The 13,683-nt window shown below is 61.1% G+C and overlaps 2 protein-coding genes across 4 annotated transcripts; both read left to right on the top strand.

Moving 5' to 3' along the window:
* The first annotated feature begins 1,259 nt into the window (after positions 1 to 1,259).
* GOLPH3L (golgi phosphoprotein 3 like) lies at positions 1,260 to 7,917 on the top strand. Of its 3 annotated transcripts, none has more exons than XM_084276873.1 (5): positions 1,260 to 1,361; positions 1,893 to 2,087; positions 6,139 to 6,270; positions 6,407 to 6,521; positions 6,986 to 7,917. In XM_084276873.1, exons 2-5 carry the CDS (start codon positions 1,905 to 1,907, stop codon positions 7,411 to 7,413), a joined length of 858 nt encoding a protein of 285 aa, XP_084132999.1. In that variant the 5' UTR covers positions 1,260 to 1,361; positions 1,893 to 1,904; the 3' UTR covers positions 7,414 to 7,917. The 3 variants fall into 3 exon arrangements, with proteins under 3 accessions (XP_084132999.1, XP_084132997.1, XP_084132998.1); XM_084276871.1 differs by having other exon boundaries at positions 1,314 to 1,421; XM_084276872.1 differs by lacking the exon at positions 1,260 to 1,361 and having other exon boundaries at positions 1,585 to 2,087.
* A 330-nt stretch (positions 7,918 to 8,247) lies between these two features.
* ENSA (endosulfine alpha) lies at positions 8,248 to 13,288 on the top strand. Its single transcript, XM_084276781.1, has 3 exons — positions 8,248 to 8,364; positions 10,730 to 10,855; positions 13,022 to 13,288. Exons 1-3 carry the CDS (start codon positions 8,308 to 8,310, stop codon positions 13,190 to 13,192), a joined length of 354 nt encoding a protein of 117 aa, XP_084132907.1. The 5' UTR covers positions 8,248 to 8,307; the 3' UTR covers positions 13,193 to 13,288.
* Positions 13,289 to 13,683: the final 395 nt, after the last annotated feature.

The raw sequence follows: 13,683 nt of genomic DNA, 5'->3' as shown, positions 1-13,683 counted from the left end.
GAAATGCTGGGGTTTCTGTGTGGCTGTGGCGAGAGATACGTGCTCGTAAAGCATTAACAGGGGTGAACATGTTTTACAAGGGGGTGAGGTTATTTGGAGAAGCCTGTAAAATGATTAACTGCACAAGTTGGACACAGTTCTGTTTATTTTTCTAACAAAAAATGTTAACTTTTCCTGTGCTGTAACAGAGTTGGAGTGGATCTGTCTGGCTGTGTGTGGCATGGAGCCTTTAGGTGGGAACTGCTGAATGTTTTTTCTGTGGTTTTGACTGAAATGTTCAATGCTCTTTCCATTGTTCCTTGGTTCAATGTTAACAGTTGGTGCTGTGGAGTTCTTTGCTGTAGGGGTGGTAGTGCAGGCTGGGCGGGCTGGATGGCTTTGACCCACTGTGGTGGTGGGTGAGTGGGGCTGTGCAACTGCCTTGGTCATAGAACCTTTGGATCTCCTGAGCTGGATGGGACCTGTAAGGCCCCTGGAGTCCCACTCCCAGCTCCACACAGCCCAGTCAGAGGTGGCACTGAGCCCATTGTCCAGATGGTTCTTGCCCTCAGCCCAGCTCAGGGCTGTGACCCCTGGGCTCTGCCCTCAGCCTCCTCTTCTCCAGGCTGGACAACCCCAGGGCCTTCAGCCTCTCCTCGTGAGCCTTCCCAATCCCTTGTGCCTCCTCTGCTCACTCCAATAGCTCCGTGTCCCAAACCTGCCCCCAGGACCATCCCCTCCCTGTCCCTCCCGTGCTGGCTGCCCCCCAGCACGCGGTTTGTCCCTGCTGCCTGGGCACACCACCGGCTCAGGGGTACCCCGCTGTCACCCCGGTCCCCAAACCCCTCTCGGCGCGGCCGGCTGGATGCGCAGCTGGCGTCGCCCCTTCCCGGGGTCAGAATGCGGGTCCTGCCCGTGAAACCTCTCGCTGCTGCTGCTGCTGCTGCTGCTGCCGCCCGGCTCTCCGCTCCGCCCGGGTCTCTCTGCGCGGCTTCTCCGCCCCCAGCGCAGGCGGCAGCTCCTCCCCGTCTGGTGTCACCTGCGAACTAACCTCACCTTCCCCCCGCCCCCGGGCCGGTGCGCTGACCCGGCGCCCGGGCCTCTGCGGCCCCGGAACGCCCCGTTCTGCCGCCTCGGGGAACGCGGCGCCGCCTTCCTCCCCGGGAGGAGGAGGAGGAGGGAGATCGAGATCCCACCCCGGCCCCTGGCCGCGCTCATTGGAGGCCCCCGGCCGAGCGGGTTCCTATTTGCCGGGAGTGACCGGAGCCCAGGAAGCCGCCGCTCCGCTCCCGCCCTCCCCCGGCCCACCAGGAAGCTTTTCCTCTCCGCGCTCCCCAAGTTGAGCCGCGGGGGAAGGGCCGGGAAGGACCCTCCGGGCCGGGGTACGATCGGGGCTCCGCGGCGGGGGGGCTGTCGGCGGCTCCTGCGCGGCGCGTTTGGCGGTAGGAAAGCTGCGGGGTCCGGCTGCCGGGTGCTCGAGGGGAGGTTGGGGTTGGCAGCCTTGGGGGGGGGGGCGGGGGGGGCGGAGCGCGGACACGGGCTCGTTGGCCGCTGCGCTGAGGTAACGGGCGCAGGTGGGTTGTGCGGGGCGAGGGGAGAGCTTCGTGCTGCCCCCGGGCTCTGCTGGGGTGTCCCCAGTCCCATCCGGGTGTGGGAGCTCGGCACAGGAGGTCCAGTGGAGCAGGACTGGGCTGTTGCCTCAGTTTCCCCCTCTCCTGATCATCTCCTCGAGCATGTCACTGGAAGATGGTTGTGAGTGACGTGCTGTCATCCTGGGTAGGCAAAGAATCCTTGGGGAGAAGGGCTGGGTGTCTCTTGCCCCTGGCTTGCACCTTCCTGGAGCTCTGGGGCTTTGCACTGCCTGAGTCCATCGCTCTGGAAACGGGGCAGATCTCAGCTCTCTGTGTGTCCAGCTGGAGGGGGAGATGACCACGCTGACGCACCGGGGACGCCGCGCTGAGCTGGGAAGGAACTCGGACAGGAAGCCTGACGGAGAGGAAGATGTGGCTGCAGACAGAGACCTGAAGGATGACAATCCTGATGACTCCAAAGATATCCGCCTCACGCTCATGGAGGAGGTGTTGCTGCTGGGCCTGAAGGACAAAGAGGTAAGGCAGGTACCTGGAGGTGAGTGCTCTCAGCAGCAGGAGGGGTCTGACAAGTTCCTCTGAAGCCTCTTCACTAAAACCAGCCTGCTGAGCACAAACGACCTTTGTAGCTTCAACTGAGCGTGGAGACTGCTTGTGAGTGTTGTCCCACCGTGGGGACCACGGCTGGAGGCAAGGGGTCCCCTGTGGTGTTGTGTGACTCGTGCTTGCAGACCAAAGGTGGGTTTGGTCTTTGCTGGGGTCAGAGTTAGAAGGAGCCTGGTCTCCTAACTCCTCTTTCTAGCCCGAATACGTGTTCCTGTCTGAAACCATCAGCTGAGGCACAGGGATGCTCTGAGCACTGTTTCCCCTTCATTAAAATCGATGTGAAAAGCAGCAGGGTTGGGTTTCTGGGAGGAGAGGGCAAGGTGGGAGAAGGCAAGCCGGTCTGGGAGTCAAAAGCAGGTGCAGGACGGGTTTAAACACAGCAATACCAAAGGCAGCAGGAGCCACATCTCTCTTTCAGGCTGGTAACTTCCCTGGCCGGGCAGGAACGGTGTCACACGGCTCCAGGCTGGAGGAGAGTGGAGCTGGGTGAGAATCCCTTCACTGGGCACTCATCTCACCTACGTGTGCTGGTTTCCTGGCTTCCCTTGGCAGCAGAGGCCGAACTTCACAGCCTGTTGTTTGCAGGGGGCTGTTCCCTGCCCGGAAAGGGACCCTGGGTCAAACTGAATTGCTTTGTGCTTATCAGCCTGGAGGAACTTGTTTCTCAACTCTGCCTAGAAGAGCTGTGGGGAGAGGAGAAGACACAGGGCCTTGAGTTCTCTGAGCTGTGACGTTGGTGTGCCTTGGCTTCATCTCTCTGGGGGAATCCAGTGCTGCTGTTCCTGTCAGACAAAGGGGGAAATTGAGACTAGGGGAAGGTAATGAGCTGCTTGAGGTGTTTCTTGGGGTGAGGAAAGCCTTAAACAAGGGGTTTTGAGCTCTACAAACACCTTCCTGTGAGAGTAGAGGAGACACTGTTTGTCAGAGCTGGGTTAGATGGGCCACCTTCTCCTCTTCTGTTTCTCTGGGTTGAAATTAATCCCCTGTGAGGTTTGTTTTATCCCTGTGGGTCCTGCTGGGTTAGTCAGAGCCTGTGCCTTGCTCTCCCATAGCTCAGGCTGTGGCTGCTGACGTGGACCACGCTCCCAGGTCCAGCACAGGAGAGCTGCTGGGGGCTGTGTGAGTGGCAGAGCATGGTGGCTGTCTGCTTAAAGGCACCCAGATAAGGCCTGGGAGACTTGCTGAGCTGAATAGGAAGTGACAGGAGAGCAGGGCCGTAAAGAAAACATCATGCAAATCATTTTGGAGCAAATATTTGAGAGCAGCCCAGGAGCAGAGCACGATCTGCTTTCTTCCTGGATGGTGTTTAGTGTTCTTGCTTGGTTAATGTATTCCTGGGGATGGTTCTTCAGCCATCAGGAAGTTAGGAGAACACAACAGACTTTAAAAAAACCCAAACCTTGTCAGCTTTTCTCCTCTTTTTTTCTTCTCCCCCTCCCATCCAGCCCTTCCACATTCCTCTGTCTCACATGGAAGACCAGAAGCTCACAGGCATTGGGTTTTCCTAGCTCTGTTGTTCACTCCTGGTTCAATGATTGGAAAAAAAAAAGAGAAAGCAAAGCAATTTCAGCCAAATCCAATGAGCTGATGGTGTAATTTCATTATTTGAAGTATCACTGCCCACTGGTTGCACACCAACCTGGTGTTTGTAACCAGTCTGCTTCCAGGAAACCAAAAGTAACCCAGGAGTCTTCAACTTGATTTCAGATGCCTTAAAACTTTCTCAGTGCCGTGCCTTCCAGCCCAGGGAATCAAATCTTTCCTCTCATCTCCACACCCTTTCCTGGAGATTGTGTTCCCAAAGGGCATGTGCAGAAAACACCGCATCTCCCACGGAGGGAAAGCAGCAGGTCAGGGATGAAAGGTTGCTTTGTCTTTCCTCACAAGGAAATGAAGAAAGCAAATAAAGGTCTTAATTTCTTTTATGGTTCTCTGTGCTGCACAAGCTGAAGCGACCTGACAGCCAGATGTGCTGGATAAACAGATGAGGTTACTCAACTTCTGTAAGAAGGGTTGTGTGTTCTCTGTTGGCTTCAGAAGGGGCTTGTTGGGTTGCTTTGTCCAAGGCTGGAGGCCCTGGGGTTGTCCAGCCTGGAGAAGAGGAGGCTGAGGGCAGAGCTCAGGGGGGCTGTGGCTTCCTGCTGAGGGGAGCAGTGCTGATCTCTCTCCTCTCTTTGGGGACCAGGGACAGAACCCGAGGGGACGGCGTGAAGCTGCACCAGGGGAGGGTCAGGCTGGGTGTCGGGAAGAGGTTCTGTGCTGAGAGGGGGGGTCAGGTGCTGCCCTGGGCTCCCCAGGGAAGGGGTCACAGCCCTGAGCTGGGCTGAGGGCAGGAGGCATCTGGACAATGGGCTCAGTGCAGCTCTGACTGGGCTGGGCCTGTGTGGAGCTGGGAGTGGGACTCCAGGGGCCTTACAGGTCCCATCCAGCTCAGGAGATCCGAAGGTTCTGTGCTTTGTCTGCTGTTCCCTGGTAGCTGTTGGATCCACCTTTTCCTTCCATCCCCCCACTCCCTCCAGAGGGAGATGAAAAGGAACCAGAAGGGAGTTAGGACGGGGCTGTAGCGTTTCTGGGGCCTGGGTGTCCCTCTCCCAGGGAGCACCTTTGACTCTGCATCCTGCTCGGCTCACCCATCCTTGGGGCCGTCCCAGACATCAGTGCCTCCCGCGTTCCTGCTGCCTGGACGAGCCTCTCCCTGTCTCCTGACCCCAGGGGCTGCAGCCCAGCAGCAGTGCTTGGGCCAGAACGGTCGGGCTTTGGCGTAATTAGGGGGTAACGGATGAGTGGGAGGAGGGAATGCAGAGGCCAGCTTGGCTGTCCCGTAGCTTCAAAGCGAAGTCAGCTCTCTCCAGAGAAGCATCAGTTGAATGTTCTTACACCTCAAGGGATGGAGACTCCCCTTCCCTGCCCCCTTCCTCCAGGGACAAACCTTTCTTGGGCTTTCTCATCCAGACATTGATTTCTTCCCAGTGTCAGCTCCAATCTCTCTGGCTACAATTGTAGCCAAGGGCTCTGTCCCAGGAGCAGTGGAAGTGGGACCTGGCCATTGCCTTCGTTTTTGCTGCTGCCTTTTACGTGTCTGACCCCCTTCCCCCTCCCTTATCCTATTCTCTCCATCTTCTCTGGACCACACACCCCCCGTCCCGTTGCTGGTTCCTCGTGGGTCGTGTTTTTCTGTGGGGTGAGGACCCCATCCTGTGGCAGGTTCAGAGGACAGGGCTTGGGGCAGGGTGTGGAACAAGCAGATGGGGTCAGCAGCAGACCCTGACAGTTGTGCTGCAGACTGGGGAGAGAGGGGGGAAGAGATGGGATGTACCACCCCATCCTTCATCCCTTGACTGGAAATCGGGGCAGGTTTGAGTTTGGGGGGGGCAGGCAAGGGGCTGGGGAAGCTCTTGTGCCCTGTGGGGTGGGAGCCTGTGCCCCAGGAGATGGTGCTGTGGGTGGCAAGAAAATTCTTCCTGGGCCTGATGGGCGATTTCTTCATACAGCTGATGACTCTCAGGGCACTCCTGGAGCTGGAGGGGACTTTCTCCAAGGAGAAGAGTGGATTTTACCTCCCATTTCCCTCAGGAGCAGGTGCTGTGGAGGAGCAGAGCTCGTGTGCTGGGTGCAGCCCCCAGCAGCAGCTCTGTCCTGTGGCTTGTGGGGACAAGGACCCACTTTCCTCCTCCTCCTCAGCAGTGTTGTTTTACGGTGCAGGGATGGGTGCAGCCACCCAGGCAGCGCTGGGGTGTGCCAGCTGGCTGTGGGTGCAGCAGGAAGGGCACGGCCTCCATTGTTCAATGTTTACAGGGAGGTTTGGGGCAGGGAGGGGGCTGGTTGTGGCTGCTGGGGACTTTTCACCTGGGAGGGGAAAGGCCTTTTTGGCTGGGGAGGCAGAGCCTGGAGAGTCAGCTGAGCGAGGGCCTTGGCAGAGCTGCCCTGCCCCATCTCCGTTCTCCATCCTCTCTCTCCCTCCCAGGGCTACACCTCCTTCTGGAATGACTGCATCTCCTCAGGCCTGAGGGGCGGCATCCTCATCGAGCTGGCTCTGCGCGGCCGCATCCACCTGGAGCCACTCTCCATCAGGAAGAAGAGGCTGCTGGACAGGAAGGTGAAGGTGCCCTGGGAGGCAGGATGGGACCTCACCAGGTTTTGGGGCTCCACCCCCAGTGGGGGCGAGCTTTGCCCTCGGGAAGGGGGCAGGTCTGCATCCAGCTGCACACCGTGTGTCTGCTTTGCCCTGCCAGGTGCTCCTGAAGTCAGATGCCCCAACTGGTGACGTCCTGCTGGATGAGACCCTCCGGCACATGAAGGCCACGGAGTCTGCAGAAACCGTGCAGACCTGGATAGAGCTGCTCACTGGTAGGGCCAGCTAGGGACCCCAGCTAGGGACTCCAGTTAGAGACGCCATCTCCCCAGCTCCCTTGGGGCTCCATCCCTGTCGCCTGTCCCCTCTGCACAGCCTGCCCACCCCCGTGTGGGGCAGAATGCTGACAGCAGAACAGGGGAAGGCTGAATGTGGGGGCAGAGAAGAGCTTTCTGGGGCACTTCTTGGGAGCTCAGTAGATTTGGACCTCGCTCCTGGTGCCTCTTTTTCCATGCTGAGTTTTCAGTGAGTCTGGAGTCCAGAATCCTGGGTAGAAGAGGCTTTCCAAAGGAATCTGCTGTGCTTGTGGCTGCTTTGCCAGTTTGGGTTGATGGGAGAAGTGGGTGAGAGTCCAGCCGAGGGCAGGAAGAGGGTCCTGGGCTGGAAACATTCTGGATGGTGGGCTTTGTTGGCAAAGGCATCACTGCCCCGGGGTTGAACAAGGTCTCCTCTTCTTCAGGGGAGACCTGGAACCCCTTCAAGCTGCAATACCAGCTGAGGAACGTGCGTGAGCGCATCGCCAAGGCCCTGGTGGAGAAGGGCATCCTCACCACGGAGAAGCAGAACTTCCTGCTCTTCGACATGACCACCCACCCCGTCAGCAACGCCACCGAGAAGCAGCGCTTGGTGAAGAAGCTCCAGGAGAGCGTGCTGGAGAGGTGGGTGAACAGCCCCCAGCGCATGGACCGCAGGACTCTGGCTCTCCTGGTGCTGGCCCACTCTTCAGACGTGCTGGAGAACGTGTTCGCCAGCCTGGCGGACGACAAGTACGACGTGGCCATGAACAGGACCAAGGACCTCCTGGATCTGGACCCCGAGGTGGAAGCTGCCAAGGCCCAGGGCGCCGAGATGATCTGGGCCGTGCTGGCAGCTTTCAACAAGTCCTGAGAGGCCCTGAACGGGGCTGGGGGAGCTGCAGCCCTGCGCTGTGAAGCCGGGGGCTGCGTTCCTGGGGCAGGGGCTGCGCTCGGCTCCGGGGGGGGGGAGGCCTGGGGGGCTCCTCTCATACTCCCTTCCCGGCAGGGGGAAGGTGAGAGCCGGGCAGTGTGAGCCCCGCCCTGGTGCCTCCGGGGGGGGGGGGGGAGCAGCTCCGCCCTCCCCTCCCCGTGCGCCGGGCCCGGAGCCTGGCCGAGCCCAACCCCGGCACCCCCGGGGCTGCGGAGCGGCCGGTGGTCCCTCCGCAGGCCCCGCCTGGCCTGTGGGCGGCGCCGCGGCGCACGGGGCTGTCCCGGGGCGGGGGTCGCGTTCTCCGTGCCGCGCGGTAAAGGCCTCTCCCCGCTGCAGTCCCGCCTCCTCAGCTGCGTCCGGCGGCACCGGCGCCGCCACCTCGCCGTTCTCAGCGCTGGCCGGGGCCGCCAGCCGGCTGCCACCGCTCCGGGACCCGCTGCGGCCTGGCCCGGCCCGTCCGCCCCCCCCCCCCCCCCCCCCCCCGTTCCGCGGGGCCGCGGCTGGAGCTCCCGGGGTACCGGTGCCGGTGCCGGTCCTGCCGGGGGCGGGGGGAGCGCGCTGCTGGCCCCGCCTCCCGCCCGCGGAGGCCCGCCCACACGGCCCTGCTTGGCTTCCCATTGGCCGGCAGCCGCTCCGGCTGGGTTGGCCGTTCCACGGGCGCCGGTTGGTCAGGTGTGACGTCACCGCGGGTGACTTCCGCCGTTCATTGGACAGCCGCCTGTCTGTCAGGGCGTTGAGACGCCGGGGGGCGGTGGCGGCCATTTTGGAGCAGAGCGTGGGGCCGGCGGGATCGGCGGGAGCGCGGGGCGAGGAGAGCTGAGGCCGCCTCCAGCCATGGCGGCCCCTCCCGCTACCGGCGGCCGCGCCGAGAGGAACGGGCAGGAGAAACAGGTGGGGAACGCTGAGGCGAGCCTGGCCAAGCTCCTATTGGCTCGGCGGCACATCGCTCTTCGCAGCCTTGTGCGCGGATTGGTTCCTTCCCTTGTCTTTCTGACGAAGGCTGGTCCCTCATTGGCTGTGGGGCTGGTGAGGGGTTGGACTTCCGGCAGGGCTGGTGGGATACCTCGGGCGCGGGAGGGTGCGGGGGCCTGCGGGGTGCCGGGGATGGGGATGGGGATGGGGGCGGGGGGGCGCTGCGGGAGGCCCCGCCGGTGGCTGTGGCCCCCAGCCCTGGTTCCCTCCTCGGCCCGCGGGGGCAGGAGGAGCCGCCGGGGTCCCGCGGCCGGGAGAGGCCGCTGGGCCCGGGGCGGGCGGGAGGGGGAGGGGGAGGGGAGTTCCCCCGCCGCGGGGGGCCCGGGGCGGTTCCGGTCATCCCGGGCTGGGTGGGAGGCTGGCCGGGAGCTGACTGCGCGTCCAGCCCCAGACACAGCCCTGGCCTGGCTGCTCCGCAGCGAGTGTGGCCGGAGGGCCTGGGGGCGATCGGCCCCTCTGCGCTGGGGACACCCCACCGGCAGCGCCGTGTCCAGCTCTGGAGCCCTCAGCACAAGGAGGACGTGGTCCTGCTGGGGTGGGCCCAGAGGAGGCCACAAGAACGATCCAAGCAGCTCTCCTAGAGACAGGCTGAGAGAGTTGGGCTGGTTCAGCCTGGAGAAGAGAAGAGGAGGCTCCAGGGGGACCTTACAGCACCTTCCGGTACCTGAAGGGACCTACAGGAAAGCTGGGGAGGGACTTTTTAGAAAGACCTGGAGTGACAGGATGAGGGGGGATAGTTTTAAACCAGAAGGGGATAGATTTAGATTGGATATTGAGAAGGAATTCGTCACTACAAGGCTGGTAGATCACTGGAGCAGGTTGCCCAGGGAAGTGGTGGATAATCCCTCTCTGGGGGTGTTCAAGGCCGGGTTGGACAGGGCCTGGAGCAGCCTGGGATGGGGAGAGGTGTCCCTGCCCATGGTGGGGGGTTGGAGCTTGATGGTCCCTTCCAGCCCTGGCTATTGTGTGACTCCCTGATCTGCTGGCGGGTGTCACCAGCTGCTGTCACAGCGTTGGCTCCGGTGGGTGCTGCAGGAGAAGTGGTGCCCATGAGGTGGGTGAGCATCAGGGTGCAGCAGCTGCACCCCAGGCAGTACAGGAGGGACGGGGGGATGGGGACAGGGCTGTTTGCACAGGGAGGAAGGAGACTTGGCTGATCTGTGGGGATCAGAGCTTCAGCTGCTGGGCCTGGGGCGTGCTGGCTGTGGCTGCCATGGAGATGGGTAGGAATGGCTCCCCCAGGCTGTGTGTGGGTGAGGCCCTGCAGCACGCAGCAGCTGATGAGTCTCTCAGCACCTTCCTCTGCTCCTCACTTCCCTCCCCTGAGCACCCCCCACGGATGGGGGGTGAGGAGGAACCTGCGCAGTTGGGGCTCCGAGGGGGTTGCGCTGAGCCTGCACCTTGTGCTCCCAGCTCCAGTTGTCCCAGTTGGGGCTGTTGGGAGCTGCTGTTAAGGTCTGGTTTGCTTTGTCTCTCCTGTTGGAAACCTCCTGCAGCATCAGCAGAGCTTCCCAGCCTGGGGCTCACGGGCTCTCCCTCCACTCCTGGCCAGCTGGGAAGGGAAGTCCTGGCAGTTGGATGCAGAGGAGAATGGCCAGGCTTCAGTGCCTCATGGAGCCATTGAGTGCTTTGGGTTGGAAGGGACCTCAGAGATCATCTAGTTCCACCCCTGCCACGGGCAGGGACACCCCCCACCACCCCAGGGTGCCCCCAGCCCCATCCCAGCCCGGCCTTGAGCCCTGCCAGGGATCCAGGGACAGCCCCAGCTTCTCTGGGCACCCTGTGCCAGGCCTCCCCCCTCCCCAGGAAGGATTCCTGCCTCCGAGCCCCTCTCCATCCCCCTCCTGCAGCTGAAGGCCGTTCCCCTGGGCCTGGCCCTCCCTGCCCTGGGCACCAGCCCCTCTCCAGCTCTCCTGGAGCCCCTCAGGGGCCAGGAAGGGGCTCAGAGCTCTCCCCACAAGCAGCTTCTCTTCTCCAGGCCGAGCCAGCCCAGCTCTCCCAGCCTGGCTCCAGAGCAGAGGGGCTCCATCCAGCCCTCACATCCTCTCCATGGGCTCCTCTGGACTGGCTCCCACAGCTCCATGTCCCCCTTGTCCTGGGGATCCCCGAGCTGGAGGCAGCACTGCCGGGGGGTCTGTGTCCCAGAGCGGAGCCCGGGGGCTGAATCCCCTTTCCCAGGACAGGGGGTTCAGAGCTGGGTTGGGGTTTGGGTACTCTGCTGCGTTACGGCGTCATGGGGGGGGTGTTTTTGCTGAGGGGCTTCCCAGCCCTCTCTGTTTTTCAGGACACACAAGAGAAAGAAACTGTCACCCCTGAGAGAGCAGAAGAGGCCAAACTGAAGGCCAAATACCCCAACCTAGGCCAGAAGCCTGGAGGCTCCGACTTCCTCATGAAGAGACTGCAGAAAGGGGTATTTCTCTCAGCTGTGGCTTGTCCATGTTCTCTCCTCCCTCTGTGGCACAGGCAGCTGAGCTCTGACCAGGCCAGAGGAATCCCATCAGAATTCCTTAGGCCAAAGAGCTGGTTGATCCCATGGGACAGGCTGCTTTAAGTGCCTGGGCTGGACGTGCCAGTGGGCACGAGGCTGAAGCAGCAGGAGCTGCTGTGCTCGAGCAGGAGGGTTAATACCTGTCAGAACCCAGAAGCTGCCACCTCACAGCTGCCTGTGTGTGTCTCCCTCAGCGATGGTCCCACCCTGTCCTGAAAGGCCCGGTCTGGAGACAAAGAAACTGCATTTTATTCACCCAAAAGGAGGAAAAAAGAGATGTGTTTGTACCAAAGTGGGGTTGTTCTGTGGGAGCTCTGCCAGGTAAAAGTCATCTGGTGCCTAACAGCCTGTCAGGCTACTTGGGGCATGGAGTGTCCAGAGGAGGCACCAAGGATGGGGAAGGCTCATGAGGAGAGGCTGGAGACCCTGGGGTTGTCCAGCCTGGAGAAGAGGAGGCTGAGGGCAGAGCTCAGGGGGGCTGTGGCTTCCTGCTGAGGGGAGCAGTGCTGATCTCTCTCCTCTCTTTGGGGACCAGGGACAGAACCCGAGGGGACGGCGTGAAGCTGCACCAGGGGAGGGTCAGGCTGGGTGTCGAGAAGAGGTTCTGTGCTGAGAGGGGGGGTCAGGTGCTGTCCTGGGCTCCCCAGGGAAGGGGTCACAGCCCTGAGCTGGGCTGAGGGCAGGAGGCATCTGGACAATGGGCTCAGTGCAGCTCTGACTGGGCTGGGCCTGTGTGGAGCTGGGAGTGGGACTCCAGGGGCCTTACAGGTCCCATCCAGCTCAGGAGATCCAAAGGTTCTGTGATGAAACCCCCTCAGCCCAGCTCGGGGCTGTGGTCCCTTGGGGTCAGGCCTGAGGTGTTTCCTCTCCAGTCTGGGTCCTGGGCTGGTGCAGAGGGCACAGAGAACTCCCCTGAGTCCCTTGGCTGTGTCTCCATGGCTGGTACCAGTGTGAAAAGCCAACCCTCTGCCTGTGCTCCCTGGAACTGCAGTGAAACCCCTCTCTGAGCTGTCTGCAGCCTGTTTGGGTTCTCCCTGCTGGGTCTCTTCCCTGTGGAGGCTGGTGCAGCAGAGCCACATCCCTGCTGAGCTGTGGGCAGCTTCCTGCCTTCCCCAGCTCTGAACACACGATGTCCCTGTCACGCCGGGTTCAGTCCCCTCCTGCCACTTCCCCTTCAGCTCCCAGTGACAGCTCCTGGCCCTGCCCTGTGTGCACTTGCTCCTGGTGTTGATCCCATCCCTGGGACTCTTTTAGGTGCTCCTGCAGTGAGCACAGACAGGAGGGTTGTTTGGTGGCTCAGTGCTGCGGCTGGGAAGGGGTTTTTATCAGGACTGAGCTCACTGGGGGCACTGGGGCAGAACTGGGCTCTTCAGAGCTCCTTGTGCCCAGCAAATCCCTGCTTGGAGTGCTGGCACGAGCTCTGCTGTGGTGCTCAGCCCTTCCCTGTGCTGCTCTGGGGGTGTAGGAGCAGAGAGTCCCACAGCAAAGGGAGCAGAATGCCCTTTGAGGCATTTTTCTCCATCCTTTTGGCTGTTGGGAGCCTGGATGGTCCAGCAGAGGACTCGGCACTGGGCAGGCTGCGCTCCCCAGAGAGAAAATCCAGCCTCAGTCACAGCAGCTCGTCTGTTCACCAGACCAGAGCAAAGTCCCATCAGCAGATGTCCTGTGGCTCTGCCCCTGTAACCAAACCTCTGCCTGAAGGGTCTGCTGGCAGGGCTGTGCTCCTCCTGGGACTGACCCCCCGGCACCCTGAGCGTGGTGTGAGCAGGGAGCAGGACAAGCCCAGCCCTTGCTCAGCAGGTGCCACCCCAGGCAGTAAAAGCTCAGCCTGTAGTGGGGTCAAAGGGAGGAAACACACCCAGTGTCTGGAGTCAGGCCAGCAGCTGCTGCGGGCAAAGCTGGGTCCCTCTGGGTCGGTGGGTGGGTGCGAAAGGCCCCCTGAGTTGGGTGATACCTTTATGACCTGATTTTGAGGGACCCCCAAAGCTCCTTAAAGCATCATACCTGTGTCTGTGTGTCTGTCTCTCTGTGATGTCGTCCCCCCGCCACTGCCAGTCAGAGTAACCCCAATTCCTCTCCTTCCTGCAGCAAAAATACTTCGATTCTGGTGACTACAACATGGCCAAGGCCAAGATGAAGAACAAGCAGCTGCCAACCACGGGGCCAGACAAAAACCTGGTGACAGGAGATCACATCCCCACACCACAGGACCTCCCACAGAGGAAATCCTCGCTTGTAACCAGCAAGCTGGCAGGGTAGTCTGTGCTCAGAGGCTGGGGGGGGTTCCTATTATCTTTTCCTTTTTGGCTTAAATGGATGTAACTTCACTGTACCATAGGGATGGGAGCACCAGAACCCACGTAGTCCTTTGAGTATTTACACACAGCAAAATCAAGAAGGCAAACAAGAAGCAGCAGTAGCCCTGTGGGAGTGCAGGGAGACTTGATGGGGCTGTTCCTTTGGGTTTGCTGCCTTGGTTTTCACGCTGTTTGAGACCATCCTTGCTTGCAGAGCCACCAGAGTGCTGCCTTGGAGCTGGGAGAGTCGAGCTGCTCTCCCTGGGAGCAGCAGGAAGGTGCTCAGAGGACTCACTTGCTGTTCACTTGGCACAGGGTAGGAAGGGAGAGCTCAGAACTGTGGCATGTGGAGGCTTTTCAGGCTGTAGAGGAAGAACTGGCTGGGCCAGAGGTGTGATATGTGATCTGGAAGGTGATTTAGGTGTGTGCATTGGAGCTTCTGAACGCAGAAAT

Source organism: Gallinula chloropus, assembly GCF_964237585.1.
Source record: "Gallinula chloropus genome assembly, chromosome: 29".
NCBI classification, from domain to species: Eukaryota; Metazoa; Chordata; class Aves; order Gruiformes; family Rallidae; genus Gallinula; species Gallinula chloropus.
This window is presented reverse-complemented; position numbering and strand designations above follow the sequence as displayed.